The 17,786-nt window shown below is 39.1% G+C and overlaps 1 protein-coding gene across 1 annotated transcript in view; it reads right to left on the bottom strand.

The window, feature by feature from the left end:
- Nucleotides 1-6,793: 6,793 nt before the first annotated feature.
- LOC134205698 (protein FAM107B-like) overlaps nt 6,794-17,786 on the bottom strand; it is a 35,085-nt gene continuing 24,092 nt past the window's right edge. Inside the window, exon 3 of the mRNA XM_062681227.1 lies at nt 6,794-9,592. Coding sequence (XP_062537211.1) covers nt 9,304-9,592 — 289 coding nt within the window. The 3' untranslated portion in view covers nt 6,794-9,303. The remainder of the gene's footprint in view (nt 9,593-17,786) is intronic.

The following is a 17,786-nucleotide window of genomic DNA, read 5'->3' as shown; positions in this document are numbered from 1 at the left end:
TTTGAAAAAAATAAAATTTCTATCTCACCCCTTGATGTATGCAACATACTTGCTGAATATACTATGCCATTTAAAACACGATTTCATACCGAAAAAGCTGACGATCACGTTTTTGGAGATTTTAACCACTGTGCTTTGGTCCGATTCGCGAATTAAAATCAAATTAAACTAAATTATGAAATTCGCTCATAAGAATGACAGAACCGAAACAGATACGCAAATTAAAGTTAAACACAACTAAATAATTCCCTAGAAAATAAGAAAGTGGAAAAAAGTCTAGTGTGTTTTGAAAATAGGTCGTACATATCGTACATATGTGCAAAAGAGAGTCTCTCTTTGGATCTATTCTCTTTCGATTATTACGAAACTATACAAAAGTTTACTTCAAATTTCTTGGCAGATATCCAAAGACAATAGCATTGTCTAAAATGCTAAAGTGGAAAGTAGCAAAACATGCAAAACTAACCAATATGTTAGCGAAAAAGAGCGTGATCAAAGAGAATCTCTCGTTTGCACATTCGACCTGTTACCAAAGCAATCTAGAAGTATATGTTGTACTTCCAAGAAGACACACGGCGTTGTTAACTTTGACATATCCTACGGCACAACACAGGAAGATAATTTTAAAATGGTTATAGGGGGAAAGACGGCTTTGGCAGGTTTTGTTCTATTATTGGCAGGGGGGTTTTTGACGACCAAATTTAATGAAATTTGGTCACAATATTCTTTGATATGCAAAGAATGTTTAGGCCAAATTTGAGCCTAGTCAGTCATAAAAAAAACCCTGCCAATAATAGAACAAAACCTGCCAAAGCCGTCATTCCCCCTAATTAATTCTAGACAATTTATAATTCAAATCTGATTGATGTACGATACGGAAAAGTTCTGTAATACGTATTTGAAAGCTTATTTCATTTCTTTTTTGTATATTTTTCAAAAATGTATCTATCATATTGGGGCCCTCCTTAGCCGTGCGGTAAGATGCGCGGCTACAAAGCAAGACCATGCTGAGGGTGGCTGGGTTCGATTCCCGGTGCCGGTCTAGGCAACTTTCGGATTGGAAATTGTCTCGACTTCACTGGGCATAAAAGTATCATCGTGTTAGCCTCATGATATACGAATGCAGAAATGGTAACCTGGCTTAGAAACCTCACAGTTAATAACTGTGGAAGTGCTTAATGAACTCTAAGCTGCGAGGCGGCAATGTCCCACTGGAGGATGTAATGCCAATGAAGAAGAAGAAGAAGAAGAAGTATCTATCATACAGTTCGGAACTTTTTCCGTATCATACATCAATCAGATTTTAATTACATTTTGTCTAGAATTTATTATAAGCATTTTAAAATTATCTTCCTATGCTGTGCTGTATACGATCTGTCAAGAGGTTGTCCATATGCCACGTGGACAGTTTAGGGGAAGAATGGGTATGGACAATGTCCACGGTCCATACATTTTTTTTTTAATTTTTTATGAGCAAATGTCCACGCGGGGGAATGGGGATATCTAAATTGAATAAAACCTGTCCGCGTGGTATATGGACATTGATTCATATTCCGAACACTTCAGCACATTTTTTTCACTTCGAAGATCTTTAGAGTGAAATCGGCAGTGATTCAGTTTCATTCTAAATTTTCGACCACTATTCTACTTTGAATCTGGTGCAAAATAGAACAAACTCCCTGTTTTCCCCAGCAGTGTTCCATTCATGTTTTTCAAATTTTAAATTTAATAAAATCATTATGCTGCCGCCAGGAAAGGCGCCGTAACTGCAAAGTGGATTTTACTTACTTACTTATGGATCCTGTACACCTCCGGTGGTGCAAAGGGCCGACTTGAAAGATCTCCATCCTGAGCGATGCCCGGCTATCGCTTTAACCTGTTGCCAGGTTAGATTTCGGTCGACTTCTTTTATTTCTTTATTGAGGCTTCTCCGCCATGAGCCTCTGGGTCTGCCTCTGCTGCGATGTCCCGCTGGGTTCCAGTCTAATGCTTGCTTACAGATTTCGTTTCCGCCCCTACGTAGAGTGTGGCCGACCCAGCCCCACTTCCGATCCCGAATTTCTGTTGCTATCGGCCTCTGGTGACAACGACGATGGAGCTCGTTGTTTGAGATCCAGTTGTAAGGCCACCAGGCCCGAATTATATACCGCAGGCATCTGTTAATGAACACCTGCAGCCGTTGAGTGTTCTCCACTGATACACATCATGTTTCGCTAGCGTATAACTGCACAGATTTAACGTTAGAATTGAAAATTTTGATGTGTTCACTTATCTGCCTGTTTTTCCAGATATTTCTTAAACTTGCAATGGCAGCCCTTGTTTTCTTGATCCGTGCGCCTATGACGATCTTGGTACCGCCGTCTGACGCCATTTGGCTACCAAGATATTGGAAGCTTTCAACATTGTCCATGGTTGCCCGGCTACTGTGAAACTGGAAGGAGTCACCGTGTTTACATCCAACGATTTGGTTTTGTTGACGTTGATGACTATACCTGCCGAGGAGGAGCGATCGGCAAGGTCGTTGAGCTTACTCTGCATATCAGAGCGCCGTTGCGCGAGTAGTGCAACGTCATCCGCCAATTCGAAGTCGTTTAGGTGCTCCATGGTTATAGGCTGCCATAACAGCCCGCGGTTTGGTTCACGGTCAATCGCATCTACCAGAATCTCATCGATTACGATGAGGAACAGTAACGGTGATAGAATACATCCTTGTCTCACACCAGCTACGACCCGGATAGGGTCGGACAGGAACCCATTGCAGGGGTTGGTACGGAGATCCTGAAATATTTTCCGCGCCAAGTCCGCGCCGACTAAAATCAAATCCGCACCATTTCCGCGCGACATGCAATCCATTCCGCGATAAATCCGCGCGATCCAGATCTAAATTCTAAGCAAATGCACGTTAAATGTCAATTTTTGTATAACAATTTATTGAGCGTCTTCTCTAAAAGTTCTTTATGTTTACAATTATTACTGATTTTAAATATGATTTAAAACTGCAACATATGTTTGTATCAAAATGCTAATAGGACTAATAAACCGGCAGTAAGTATTACAACCCTTCTAAATGGCCTTATTCGCCACTAGAAGTACTGAATCTAAAGGAAAAAGAACTAAACAGTCAAAACTATTTGCATAAGCACCGCTTTTTGGATTAGTAGATGGCTTTGGCATGATTTGTTCCGTTATTATCAGTTTTTTTTTGTTGATTAAAATTGTGCACAAGGAACGTTGATTACAAATGAATGTTAAGGCTAGATTTGATCATAATTGATTAAAAAAAACGTGGCAAATATTAAAATATCTGTCAAACCGCAATTTATTTCGAAGTAATTGATTAGGTAGCTTTGTTGTAGTTATTGATCACAAGACAAACTTGCTTAGATATAAAGGAATTAGACAATGAAGCTCCGTTTTTTAAACAAAACTTTTGTAAAACAAATATTTGAATTCATATCAAGAAACAAATAATACAAAATCTAACATAGTTGCTCAAGCTCCGTTGATTTTTAAGTCAGAATCAAGCGTAAATTCCTTCAAAAATTCCAGAGGAATATTTTTAGAAATTTCAGAAGAAATTTCTTTGGAAATACGGCAGAATAACTTGCGGAAAGTCCAACAGAAATGAGTTCGTTATTTCTCCTTCAATTCTTGTAACAAGCTTTTCTAAAAATTCACGCAGATTTTTTTTTACCATTCTTGCCGGAATTTCATTTAAAAACTCCGAGAACTCCTGTAGAAATTCATTTTTCGTGCGCCGATTCATCCCAAAGATTTCTGCGGGTCATCCTCCGGAAATTTTCATGTTTGCAGAAATCCAACTACCCTTGGATCTGTTGAAGTGCAGAAGTTGCTCCAAATTGTCTGTGGAAATTCTTCCGAGAACGTCTGTGGGAATTTCTCCGAGTATTCTTACAAAAATTCCCCTGGGAAATTATTTTGTAATTCATATGGGAATTTTATCGTGAGTTCAAGTAAATTCTCCACAAATAATCTTCAGAGCTTACTTGCAGAAATCCCTTCATGAATTCCTACGGAAATCGCTTTAGAAGTTCTTGCAGAAATTGATTAGTGACTTCTTGCGGAAAAACTCCCGGTTCAATTTTTGAGCACTTATTAAAGAAATATCTGTGATCAACGCTATAACTCTTTTGTAAATTCAAGGCGGCATTCTTTTCGATTTTCCAGTCATTCCTGCGGTCACCGCTCCAGGAAATTCCTCCAAAAATGTCTTTATAATTTTTCGGGTTTTTAATGCTGCAGAAATCCTCTTTACGCTGTGGAAATTTATTTGCAAGGAATTTATACAAGGATCATCATAGGGTCCTTGTGGAAATATCTTTAGGAAGTTTCTTTGTTTTCTTTTGGTAATTCTGTAAAATACCACCGGAGTTAACTGAAAATATCATAAAAAACCCGCCAGAGCTCAGAAATAACTTTTGAGAATCATCTTCTAATTTTTGATCGACTTTCTGCGGAAGAAATTATTAAAATGAAGCATCTGCATTAAATCACAGAACATTTTTATGTTTTCAATTGTTGTATAAACCTTCATTCGTACTAGATGAATGTTATAAAGGAAATATAAAATGTTCCAATATTATGAAAGAATTCCTGACGACTTTTGAAAAATGATATGCTGAGTGGTTCATCGTAAAAGAAACAGCCAATCAGAAACTGACAAATATCTGGGAATTACGAATAAATTGACAAGATGAAAATGGGTGTTCATGTCCTTCAATAGACATGGTTTATGTGCGTCGTGTTTTAGAATGGATTAAAATGACAACAAGTGGCGTATCTCTTCTCATAACATTTGTTTTAAATGATGCTTGAGAGTGTAATACATGCCATTAAATAAGGACTTGGACATATCCAAAAAATGATGTTAATAAATTTGAAACGTAAATTTGTTCTCAACAACATTTGATAATGAAAATAAAGCCCATCTAGATAGGCATAAAATCAGGCATTGCAATTTATCCCATCATTCGATCTTCTGAGCAAAGATACTGATGTTATGAAGGTGGTGATGGCGTACATTGTAGTTTGTTTTTGCCGTGCTGTGTTAATTAGTATTAATTTCGTGTGAAATTGGTGAAGTGCCGCAGGAAAAGTTGTTTTAACGTGTGCCCATAAGTAGATAATATCAGGATAAGTAGGAGATAAATCATCTCCATAACTTGTTACTGTTTAATTTGTGTTTTATTTCTCGCCACAGCGGCAATAAACGAAAACCGCGCTGGCTATCAGGATCATCATCAATTGCTCAAATGATAATATATTTCCAGAGTGCTCTTTGATAAGGGATAATATCTTTGCAGAAGCAAAGATAATATCCTGTGCTCAGATGATATTGCAATGCCTGCATAAAATTAATTTTCATATAAACTTTCTTAGATTTTTTCTTAGAAATTTTCACCTAAAACTAAATCCGCGCCAAATCCGCGCGAAACCCTAAAATCGTTATATAAATCCGCGCCAAATCCGCGAAAACCGCGAAATCCGCGAAAATCGCGAAATCCGCGTAGTCGTAACAACCCTGCCATTGTGCAGCACTCTACACGAAAAGGCCTCGTACTGTGCTTCGATGAGGCCGATGATTTTCTCAAGGAACCCCTTGCGTCTCAGGGCGCCCCACATATTCTCGTGATTGAGACGGTCGAAAGCTTTTTCGTAGTCAATGAATACCAAGTAAAGGGACTCTTGGAATTCGTTGACCTGCTCCAAAATGATGCGGAGCGTGACAATATGGCCCACACAGGATCTTCCGGCACGGAATCCGGCTTGCTGCCGCCGGAGAGTAGCATCGATCTTCTCCTGAATCCGGGCTAGGATAATTTTGCACAGAACTTTGAGAACGGTACACAGCAACATAATGCCTCGCCAGTTATCGCATACAGTGGATTGATAACGATGATCGATGTTTTTTTATTTATTTGCTCGGTCTACACCTTTTTAAATACCATCTGATTTTTCTTAGATTTTATTGTGGATTTTTTCATGGGATCAAATCAACGTTTTGATAAATCAAAAGATCAGAAATTGTCAGCTACACACCGCGTAAAAAGCGACCCCAGTGCAAAAGTGAAAAATTGCATATTTTATTTTCCTTGGTAAAAAAGGGGCGCCCAATAAAATGTTCGCCGAGGGTGCTGGGTGTCCATGCTACGGCTCTATTTTCAAGGTTTTTCCAACTACACGACGATAATGGTGGCTTGGTTCGATTCCCAGTCCGGCTTGAAACTTTTCTAAACTCCCATGGGCATGGAGTAACGTTTGCATACAAAATGGACAAAAATGGCCGATTTTTCATGAGTCTATCTTCACCCGTAGTGACGGAAATACCCATGCAGCCTCAATCAAAGTAGATTGCGCGTTCAAAAAACGGCACCCCGCCGCGTCGAAAACGGACATCCTGCGGGACTTTGTAGACGCCGGATAGCGTTCCGGCATCTAAAACATCTTGGCACTATTAGACAACAATCAGAACATCGAAAGAAAGCCAGGCTCCGGTAAAATTGCCTTACGGCGCCGCAGATCACAAATACTTCAGCGCCCAGGTCTACCCCACAGACCCTATTTTACGTTTTCATACTTCAGCATAGTATTAAATGAGAAAACATTCAAAGACATGTAACCTTCAATTTTAAAAACAATGCGAGATCTTATTAACTTTAGTACTGTAGTTAAACAGATGTTTCTCTATATTTAGTCTTGCAAATAGATCACTATGTGCAGAAGTGATTAGAAATTTCGGCATAAAATAAGTTAATTGTTTTCCCGCCCAATATTCATTTTTCAGTTAAAATATTTATTCTCCATTGTACAGGACTGCTCTCGTCAGCAACAGAGCTGCTGTGGTCACTACACTTACACGCCATTCAAGTTTAGTAATTCTTCTGTTATACTCTCCAGGTGGATCAGGAAATCCTCAACCCTAGATCACAATCACTAAAACGCACATCCTATAAACTAACTCGAACTGTTGTTAAATTATTAATTATCAATTAATACGCATTTATATTGTTATACCGCTAGAGAATTAAACGTTTCTTATCCCATTGACTGGTTTATGGTGTGTGTTTTGTATGTGTGTTGCAGTAGTATTGAGTAGTAGGTACCTACTGACCAACTAACAATCAAGCTATAGACTTCCTCGCCTAAATACTACAACTGGCAAAAAATTGTAATTTCTCAACACATGAACTTGATTTCGCTGGTTGTATAATTTGTTATAGTAATATCCATTGAACTGCCAGCAGAAATAAAACATTCACACAAGTTTAGTTGTAGTAATGATTGTTGTAGATAATAGTGGAATTTTAAAATATCATACTATCAATAGAGCTGGTTGGGATGTGGATGTGGGTCAAAATGGTGGTTTTGCACATTGGTTGTTTAATCCTATAATATGAAAAATTGTCTGTCTCTCCATCTAAATACAAATCTCTACTATCAAAGGCCAAATTCGGGTTTCTAAAAGTCTTTCGGTGTGATTCGGTGTCCTACTCATGCGTGTGCGGCGAAGGCTGCCATTCTCGATGGGAGATGAGGTTCTCGGGTGGTTGTGAAGGGAGGGGGTATGTTAACTTTTCTGGAATATTGCTTCTACATTTGTATTTTCTCTGAGAAGACTCAACCGTTGTTAAATAAACTAATAAACACTTGAAGTCATTCGATCGATTCACTTTCAAATCATAATTTTGTACATCTTACATGCGAAGGATATAGCGATATAGCGAATTCTTGATACGCATTCCTTCCACATCAAACATGAATAACTTTGCGGCATTAAGTGTTATTATCACCAATAAATTACAAAAGTTAAAAAGCGCTAATAGGGTGATGCATCGGAACATAATGTGCTCATAGCCCATATAACTTTCTTCCTGTTTACGAAACAAACGAAACTTTCAATCATATTTTGTTTGGTTTGCATTGACAACAAATCAGATCAATAAAAAATTGAAAGTCTTTTTGAACAAAAATTGGAAATGCTGCTTGTGTACTCAACAATTGCAATACGAAAGTCCTTCCCAGACCATATTCACAGCGCTGTTCATAGCCTCTCATTGAATTGAACTCTGAGCAATCAATCTATTCAGCCACTGGTTGGATTCTATCGTTTTACATCGAATTCAATGGAAATGTATATGCGGACATTTGTATTATGGCAAATGTAGTTTTCAAGATTGATTCAACAGCCATTTTTGAATTGAATTGATATATCCTGTTGGGTCATATTCAATCGAATTATACTACTTTTTAAGGCTACAGTATCGGGTATGCGGTATCATACGATTGCCCAGACTATCTAAGACTATCGTATGTTCACGCTTCACCATGAAAAACAACATTCCAATCGAATGACTCCCTGGTTCCATTGGTTCACATATCTTCCAGTTGATTCTAGACTATCAAATATCCAAAACATGTTAAAATTCGTGAGATTACGTTCGGTGTGATGAAATATGTCCTAATCCTATTTAGCAGTTCGATCGATGCTCTCAATCAGCTCCTTTGCGAAGGCCGTCTTTTTTAACTTGATTTTGTATTCATTATTTAACTCTATTGTTCTTACAACACAACTCTACAAACTAGACCACATTAACACTAGCAGAATATGGTATGTAATTTAATTGGATTCTTGTTTTATGTTCTTCCTGGAATTGTAGATCATGCATTCAACTTTCTTCTTATGTAAGAAAAGGATTCTTCAAGGACTTATGGTTTGTTTGTTTACTTGATGGTGCTTTCAACGAGTGCTCTTTTATCTGTTTGGTTATCACAATTTTGCTACGATTAGTGTCTGCTCAAAATCCTTCTCCTCGTTTTGAGAACATAAATTTCCAATTTCGTACTAAATATACATTCAACAGATCGTTCTATCTAAAGCATAAAAGAATTACAAAAATAACTCATTAGAACTACTTAAAGCATTTCGCCTTCCTTGTTTTTTTTTATATCTCGCATGTATTTTTTAAACTAATTCCCAATTTAGAAAACAATCTGCCGACTACGGCAGTGGTTTCCAATTTTGAGCACGTTCTGTTTCCAGTATTCTGTTGCACCTTTATTATCGTTTTAAAATAATTTCATCCTCACAATGATCATCCTTTTTTAATAAAACAAACAGAACACGAAATCATCGATATCATTTATCACTTGTCTAGACGGTTAAAACTTAAACACTAAAAACGCTAAAATTACTTCCGTGGGTGATTTTCTACTAAAAGAATAAAACTTAATGCAACTAATCTGGTTTTTGGCGCCGTGCGATCAGCCCGCCGCCGGCGCTCTCTACTTCGAGCAGACCGGCGCCTGGGTGGCGCGCAGTTTGGCACGCGCATTCAGATACTCCGGATTGATGGAGTCCGGTTGGTCCTGCTGGGAACCGGCGGCGGCCGCGGCGAGGCTTTTCTGCTCCAGGCGCGCCGCCCGCTGCATTATCACCCGGCCGAGCTCGTTCGAGATGGTTTGCTCCTGGGCTTGCTGCTTGGCCACGTTCTGGGCGGCTAGCACCTGGCGTTCCTTCTGCTTCTCGAGCGCCCGCTGGAGTTCCGATTTTTGGTTCAGCACGCTCTTGCCCCTGGAATGGTTGAAGAATGGGGAAAGGGATTAGCACTATTAAAACACTAATGACTAAATAGGGTAATACGCCAAATGTCGAACGGCAATTTTTTCGCCTATCGTTGAATACGATTCTATAACATTCCCCAGAAAACCACTCCCCAGAATGTACAGTTGTGCGTTGCTTCCGTATGGTATGGTATGTCATCAATCAGTGAGCAGGAGCCCACGGCAATCTCATCCTCGTGCGCTGTAGCGTGCGATTGGCCAGGGCGCCGAAATCAAGGATTACGCTAATAAGATGAAGACAAATTGATTTAGTTTAAGTGTTTAAGACCATTCAATAACTCAATTGACTATAGGTTGGTACATTGGAAGAGATATGTTGAATAGTCTAGATCAAGCAAAAAATATTGCTTTATTTCCACATCTACATGCTATATGAATTAGTTTCAGTTTTAACTGCTATTCCAATTTCTCAAAGACTTCCGAAACCAGTTACAAGAGGTCAGTTGAATAAAGAAACAAACAAAAATATCATATTGAACCAGTTATTTGAAAATCATGGATTTCGATACCAACATTGTGTGAATCAGTTCAACTTTTAGCTATTTACATATTAGGGCCACCGAGGGTTTTCCAGAACCATAATGTTTGATAGCATTGAGGACAATTTACCCTTAAATTCATTGGTTTGAAATTATTCACCTTTTTTAAGTGTACCTATATCTTTAAATGATTATATCCATAATAAACCGATTGAGCAAATTTTAGAAGTGCTTTCTGTTCTTATAACCGGAGGTTGTGGTATGGATTTTTGTGTAGGGTTAGGCGGTGCAAGATGGGTCACGGGGTAAGATGGGTCAGGGCCGTTTTTAAGCATCGTATACATTTTAATGTGGAGATTATGACTTTGTAGGAGGAATAATTTGGTTCTACTTTATTGTCACTCGATTTGATGATAAAATTTCATTTTGGTAGAGTATGACAAGGTAAATTATTTTTCAGCATTGTTTCTTATGCGAAACACATTTTCTATAAAACGTGTAATTTCGTCGAGCAATCTAAAATCAAATATGTTTAGAATATAGTAAAAGTATTATAAGTAATGTAGGCGATGTTGTACTCAAGATTTTTTTTTATGTACAGGTTATCCAATTTTTCTATAAAAACCCAATATAATACTTGTGACACATATATGATACCAATATCACTGTACAGCATAAAACCATATGTCTGTCACCCAGAATCACGCTGGTATTACGATAGCACGATGATTTCCGTACCCTGCCCTTCGACCGTTGTATTGTACGAAACAGAACATAATTTGTTGTTTGAAATGTCAAATACGCCGTTTGACATATGAAATAAAAACAAACATTTGCAAGATGACTGAGTAAAAATCGTTTTTCTGCAATTCTGCGGATGATATTTTTCACAACATTGGCAAAATGATTATTCGTAAGCCCATTATTTGCTTCAATTATGCTCCGAACATGTCTTCCTATTGGTTTTGCCAGTTTTTGGGTTTTTTTTTTCAGGAAGATCTACCGCCACTTTTGCATGATATTCGATGGTTTGAGATCTGTATCGTGTGATTACAAAAATTTTGTGCAAGGGTCCCATGGGTTTTAATTGGAATGAGGTCTGGGGATTGGAAAGGATGCGGGATCTTTGATTTGCCATTAGTCAGTATCCACTTTTTAGATGGGAAGAATGTTTTGTACCGTTGTTTAGGAATTCAAAATTGGATTTATGACCCAATTGAATGGTGCTGCGGCTTTATCCTGCAAAATGTCCAAATGAATTAAACAATCAGTGCGTTTGCACTGAAATCACCCCAAACCTTAGAATAGAGTGATTAAAGTCCGCAGAAATAATTGCCCTGCGGAATATTTGCAAGAACTCGCATATTTCTGCTAAAATACCTATACGAAGAATTGGAAAGCTATGACGTTTTCATATCGATGAATGAACTGCTGACGCGAATTCATAATTAATTAAAAAAATATGGGTAAATATTGTGTAATACTCATAAAAACTATAGTAACAGCTTATGATTTCTCTACATTTTGATGAAATATATAGTTTTGGAAAGTGGTAGAATCAGTTTCAAAACAAGCTGTCAAATAGGTACAACGGTGGAAAGAAAAGATGTATGTCAACTTGTCACTGTACGCGTACAGCGTGATACGAAAATCATTGTGCGGAAATCATATGTCTGTCGATAGTATAATCCACCTAGTGGTGGTGCCTTTCTCGCATTTAGCCAAGACACCAACCTTATATGGCGCCTATATAATTCGATTCTATTTTCTTAATAACTTTCAAACGCAATGGTATACTTAGTATAGGAGGATGATGATGATACTACTATCTATTGTAGTAAGACACTTAGTATACGAGAAAGGCAAAAACTCACAGAGAGAAGTGTACATTCTGCAAGCTCTTCGCAGAAAGATATTTAAAGCATCTTTAAACCAGTAAACCTTTTAATCTTACTGTTGGTGAATATCAAATTGTCTCTCAATGTTAAATTTTCGCATTTTTATTTTCATTTGTAAGGCTGATGACATACTGGGAGCGAAGAGAAGCGAAGCGAAGAGGTTGGAGATAAGCAAAGCGAAGTGGAGCGGCGATCAAAGCGAGCCATGACATACTGAAAGCGTTTTTCAGAGTGTTGATCTCGCAACAAATACAAGTGAAAAACATGGATTTTCTCAGATATAGAATATTTTGCTTCTCCAATCACATTTAGCACAAAGAGAAGAGTGTTGGAGAGATTTATAGAATGTCGCTATTTAAAACAGATTTTATGATGTGAGCGATAGAATATTATCACATACAAACAGACGTAGGGCGTCACATTTCGCCGACAACAGCCCTCCCCCTTCACGCGTTACGTAATTTATGGATGTTCCTCTTACAACGTTTCTATACACTGAAGTTGATTTGTACTCGGGAGATACGTACATCATGAAAACAACTTCCACAAAAATCGTTTTGTCTCAGCAACCTTCTTGAAAAACGGCGTAAACAAATGCAAATCCCAAAAATCCGCAGAAAAAAAGGGAAACCATTTCCCACCAATAGCCGGCAAAAAATTGGGACAACAATTTCCTTATCTATCGGATTGTTCCCTTGTAATTAAACGCTCGACCTCCTGCTTATAATGCAGGAAAATGCTCTATGCGCTTTTAAATATTTTTCCTCCAAAATACGCAGATTTTCCGACTTCCTGTGCGTATTCATGAACGATTTTTGCTATGGAACTCGACAGCGCATGCAATCTTCAAAATTGGGGAGACTTGATCTCTTTTCTATAATATCTACTCAATAAATATTTTCAAGTCTCCTCATATTGAGACATCATTTAGTTAGGATATGTATGGCTTTGTGTTGTGAAAAAATGATAGCATTTGGTCATTTGGAAAATTTTGCGTGGCAACTAAAAACATATTTTGGAGAGACAAAACACAGTAAATAATAAAGTAAATACGGTTGTCAATAAAAAAAACTCGCTACATAACGATCATTTGTCTAGAGGATCTATTATAAAAAATACGCTACCGTGACATGCCCTATTACCGTGGGGTTAAGGACGTGTCCACAATAAATTCGCTATATAAAATTCAATTTGTAACAATCACTCTTAAAAACTATGTCGCTTTAATCAATATTAAATACATTTGAAGGGAAAAATATGTTTTGTACTTCAACTCATAAAAAAATGAAGAAAATAGTATTCGACATTTGACTTATGAATATGCCTAATACCGCGTACATTCCGAAGAAGATTCCAAATACCGCGCAGAAAATTGCCTAATACCGTGCCCTATCAAACAAGCTCAAATGATGAGCTTAAGAGCACATTTACAATAAAATATGTAAATAATTGAATCATATACAAATTTCAATTAAATTATTAGGTCATACATACTAAAAAACGTCATAAAAATTTACTATTTTACACAGATACCTACTGGGAAAAGAATCATTTCCTTGGGAAGTTAGCAATTTCTCAATATTGACGGTTTAAAAGCGTTTATTAATTTTTCAAATAATTTACTTCACATTTATTTAGGTTTTAGATAGATGATATCCAATCGAGTGTCTAAGTAGATTTGAAGACAATGGGAGGATTTGTATTCAGATGAAAAATACTCTACCTTTATTTCTAAAGGAAACTGCACAGGAAAAATATTTACGTCTATAGTCTGTGGTAAATATCGCATAAATAATATTGTATTCGTATGTGCTGAACGACACAATAAAGATGATTTGTATGGTCATTAGATGTATACCATCTTCCAACAGAAGATTCTCTTTGAGGAAGTATTGGAATAATACATATTGCAGTATGTAATTCATCTGAATGATGCTTCCCTAGTAATCCTACGCATAAAATGTCGTAGATATTTAATACGAATGTTTAAATACCTATACGATATTGTCTAGTGGTCTATGTATTCAATGTGATGGTTACGTTTTATTTTTTCTGAGTATCAACTTCACGATATAGCCTAGTCACGGTTTTAGGGTCATTCAACAATGATGTCACAGCTTTTAGGGGAGGGTCTAAGATTTTGTGACAGTACATATACTAGATATACAAAAAGCGTGACAGAGGGGGTGGGGTTCTAGAAATCTCAAAAAGTAGTGGACGTCATATTTGAATCGCACCTTAGGCACTACTGGCGAAGAAGGTGGCCTAATACCGCGATAATTCTTTTGATCAATAAAAATGCAAAAACAAGAAATTTAAATACCAAATCAGTACCCAGCTCATTTTTTATAGCTGTAAAACTGGGCTCAATGATATATTGGAAGTAAATATCATTTAAAAATCAAGTTACAAGACTTGGAAATATAACCATAATTTTAAGCGTTTTGCTAAGCAGATGCAAATTTTGGCTGGTCGAGCCATACATTTTCACATTTATTTTTTTAGCGCCTAATTTACGTCACAAATACCCACAATAATAATTTGCTAACATTTTCTGATATATATTTGAGCATTTCACCAAATAATGTGATGTGTATGACAGACAGTACCTCTATATTCATCAATTTGGATAAAATCCACGGTATTAGGCAATGCGCGGAATTAGGGCAGGTCACGGTATAACAATACTACTTTAGCTCTCGGTAAAACAGGGAAGAATCAAGTCTCCCAGCAGCACGCATGTTAAACAAAAGTTTCTGTGACCCATATGCAACCGAATTTAGTCACATTTGAGTCGTTGCAACCAAATAGGTTTGGATTGTGCTGGTACAGGTCTCCCCACCGTCCCCTACAGTATAAATTTTGAGTTCAAAAATTATATCGAAATCGGCAAGTCTCTTGCTTGCATCTTTATTATTTATTCAGACTAAGGCCGAAGTGGCCTGTGCGGTATATAAGAGTCTTCTCCATTCGGCTCGGTCCATGGCTACACGTCGCCAACCACGCAGTCTACGGAGGGTCCGCAAATCATCTTCCACCTGATCGATCCACCTTGCCCGCTGCGCACCTCGCCTTCTTGTGCCCGTCGGATCGTTGTCGAGAACCATTTTCACCGGGTTATTGTCCGACATTCTGGCTACGTGCCCGGCCCACCGCAGTGGTCCGATTTCCGCGGTGTGAACGATAGTGTGAACGAGAATGCCCCTGAAACTCGAACTACGCACATCACCCGATCCATCGTCGCTTTGATCAATAGTGTCAGTTTATCCGGAAATCCGTTTTCGTGTATTAGCTGGTCCCGATCGATTGTATCATATGCGGCTTTGAAGTCGATGAATAGATGATGTGCGGGCACGTTGTATACGCGGCATTTCTGCAGTACTTTGCGAATGGCGAACACCTGGTCCGTGGTGGAGCATTCGCCCATAAAACCCGCCTGGTACTGCCCCACGAACTCCCTTGCAATTGGTGCTAGTCGACGTCATAAAATTTGGGAGAGTACCTTGTAGGCGGCGTTCAGCAATGTGATTGCGCGGTAGCTTAAATAGCTCTCCTGGTAGTTGGTAAACCCCAGGGGCTTTGTTGTTCTTCAACCGGCCAATCTCCTCCTGGATTTCCTGGAGATCCGGAGCCGGTAGAATTATGTCCTGCGCGCGTTCCCCCAGGTCCATCACCATACCGCCATCTTCGTCTGCCACATCGCCATTCAGGTGCTCTTCGTAGTCTGCCGCCACCTTAGGATCATCTCACACTCGTTCGTAAGAAGGTTCCCGTTAGGTAGAAACTTCTACCTAAGCAATAAAGTAATTTACTGTATAGGTAAATAAAGTAGGCAAATAAGACTAGATTAGGTACCTAGCGTAGTATAAATAGTGTAAGTTGCAATTGTTTTCTTCAATTCGAGTCAAGTACGAGACACTGAAGACGACCACACAGTTGTTAATTCGTCTTAGACGGTTCTCATAGAACTTTCGTGTGTTACAGTCTCTTCACGCGGTACAGTCTCTTCACGGTCTCGATCTTCCTGCTGACGCTTTTTCCTCCGGAAAATCGAGTTTTGTCTGTTCCGCGCCTGTTTATATCGTGCCTCGTTCGCCCTCGTGCGGTGTTGCAGCAATCTCGCCCATGCTGCATTCTTCTCTTCTACTAACTGCTCACATCCGCCGTCATACCAGTCGTTTCTCTGATCCGGGGGCACCGTGCCAAGTGCAGCGGTTGCGGTGCTACCAATGACGGATCGAATATCTCTCCAGCCATCTTCAAGGGACGCTGCGCCTAGCTGCTCTTCCGTTGGGAGTGCCACTTCCAGCTGCTGCGCGTATTCTTGGGCTAGTCTACCGTCTTGTAGCCGCCCAATGTTCAGCCGCGGCGTCCGACTTCGACGCGTGTTGTTCACCGTCGAGAGTTTTGAGCGCAGGCATACTGCAACGAGGTAGTGGTCGGATTCAATATTCACACTGCGGTAAGTGCGGACGTTCGTGATGTCGGAGAAGAATTTACCGTCGATTAGAACGTGGTCGATTTGGTTTTCCGTTTCTTGGTTAGGTGATCTCCATGTGGCCTTGTGGATATTCTTGCGGGGAAAGAAGGTGGTTCGGACTACCATTCCACAGGGGGCTGCAAAGTTTATGCATCGTTGGCCGTTGTCATTCGATACGGTGTGTAGACTATCCGGTCCGATGACCGATCTATACATTTCCTCCCTTCCTACCTATGCGTTCATGTCACCGATGATGATTTTGACATCCCGCAGAGGGAATCCATAGTATGTCTGCTCCAGCTGTGCGTAGAACGCTTCTTTCTTGTCGTGGGGTCTCCCTTCGTGTGGGCAGTGCACGTTGATGATGCTAAAGTTGAAGAAACGGCCTTCTATCCTCACCCTCAGCATGCACATCCTTGCATTGATTGGCTGCCACCCAATCACACGTTGGTGCATTTTACCCAGCACTATGAAGCCGGTTCCCAGCTCGTTTGTGGTGCCACACCTTTGATAGAATGTAGCCGCCCGATGCCCGCTTTTCCACAATTTCTGTCCTGTCCATCAAATCTCCTGCAGCGCCACAACGTCGAAGTTGCGGGGATGTAACTAATCGTAAATCATCCTGTCACAACCTGCGAAACCTAGCGACTTGCAGTTCCTTGTTCCAAGCTTCCAATCGTGATCCTTTATTCGTCGCCTAGGTCTTTGCCGATTATATCTCTGTATCTCTGTATACCAATTAATACATTGTGACGTAAAACACCCGAAAATACGAGAAAGGCAAAAAGAGACTTTTTAGTGATAAGGAATCGGTTCTACCGAAATGCCTCGTATCTTTTCAGTACAGATCATTCAAGTTTCGGACAAACAAAAAAGCACTTGTGGACACTAACGGTTTGCGAAAAGGCCGAGAAGCGTAAAAAATTTCACTTTAGCTGAATCACTTTAAACGAACGTAAAACTATAACTTTCGTGATATCCTACACAGAACTTTATTTCTACAATCTCTTTGCCGAATGGAAAAAATACGAACAAAAAAAATTAGACGGACAAAAATTAAAAACACATCCGCGCACTTTCAATGCTTGCTGCGATCTCCTTGCCGTTTTGCTCAATACAATAATAGGTTGAAAAACGCAAAACTCGAGTTGAATATTACACAGGCTCGATCGGGATCGCTCTTCATTCCTCCTTCCTTATTTCTATCTTCTACCTTCTTTCTAACTTCTTCTTTTATCCTTCTTTCTACTCCCATCTCTATTCTTCTTCCTTGTTTCCTCTTACCTA

This window comes from Armigeres subalbatus, chromosome 1 (genome assembly GCF_024139115.2).
Source record: "Armigeres subalbatus isolate Guangzhou_Male chromosome 1, GZ_Asu_2, whole genome shotgun sequence".
Taxonomy (NCBI): Eukaryota; Metazoa; Arthropoda; class Insecta; order Diptera; family Culicidae; genus Armigeres; species Armigeres subalbatus.
Note: the sequence above shows the minus strand (reverse complement) of the source record. Positions and strands in the feature narration are given on the sequence as shown.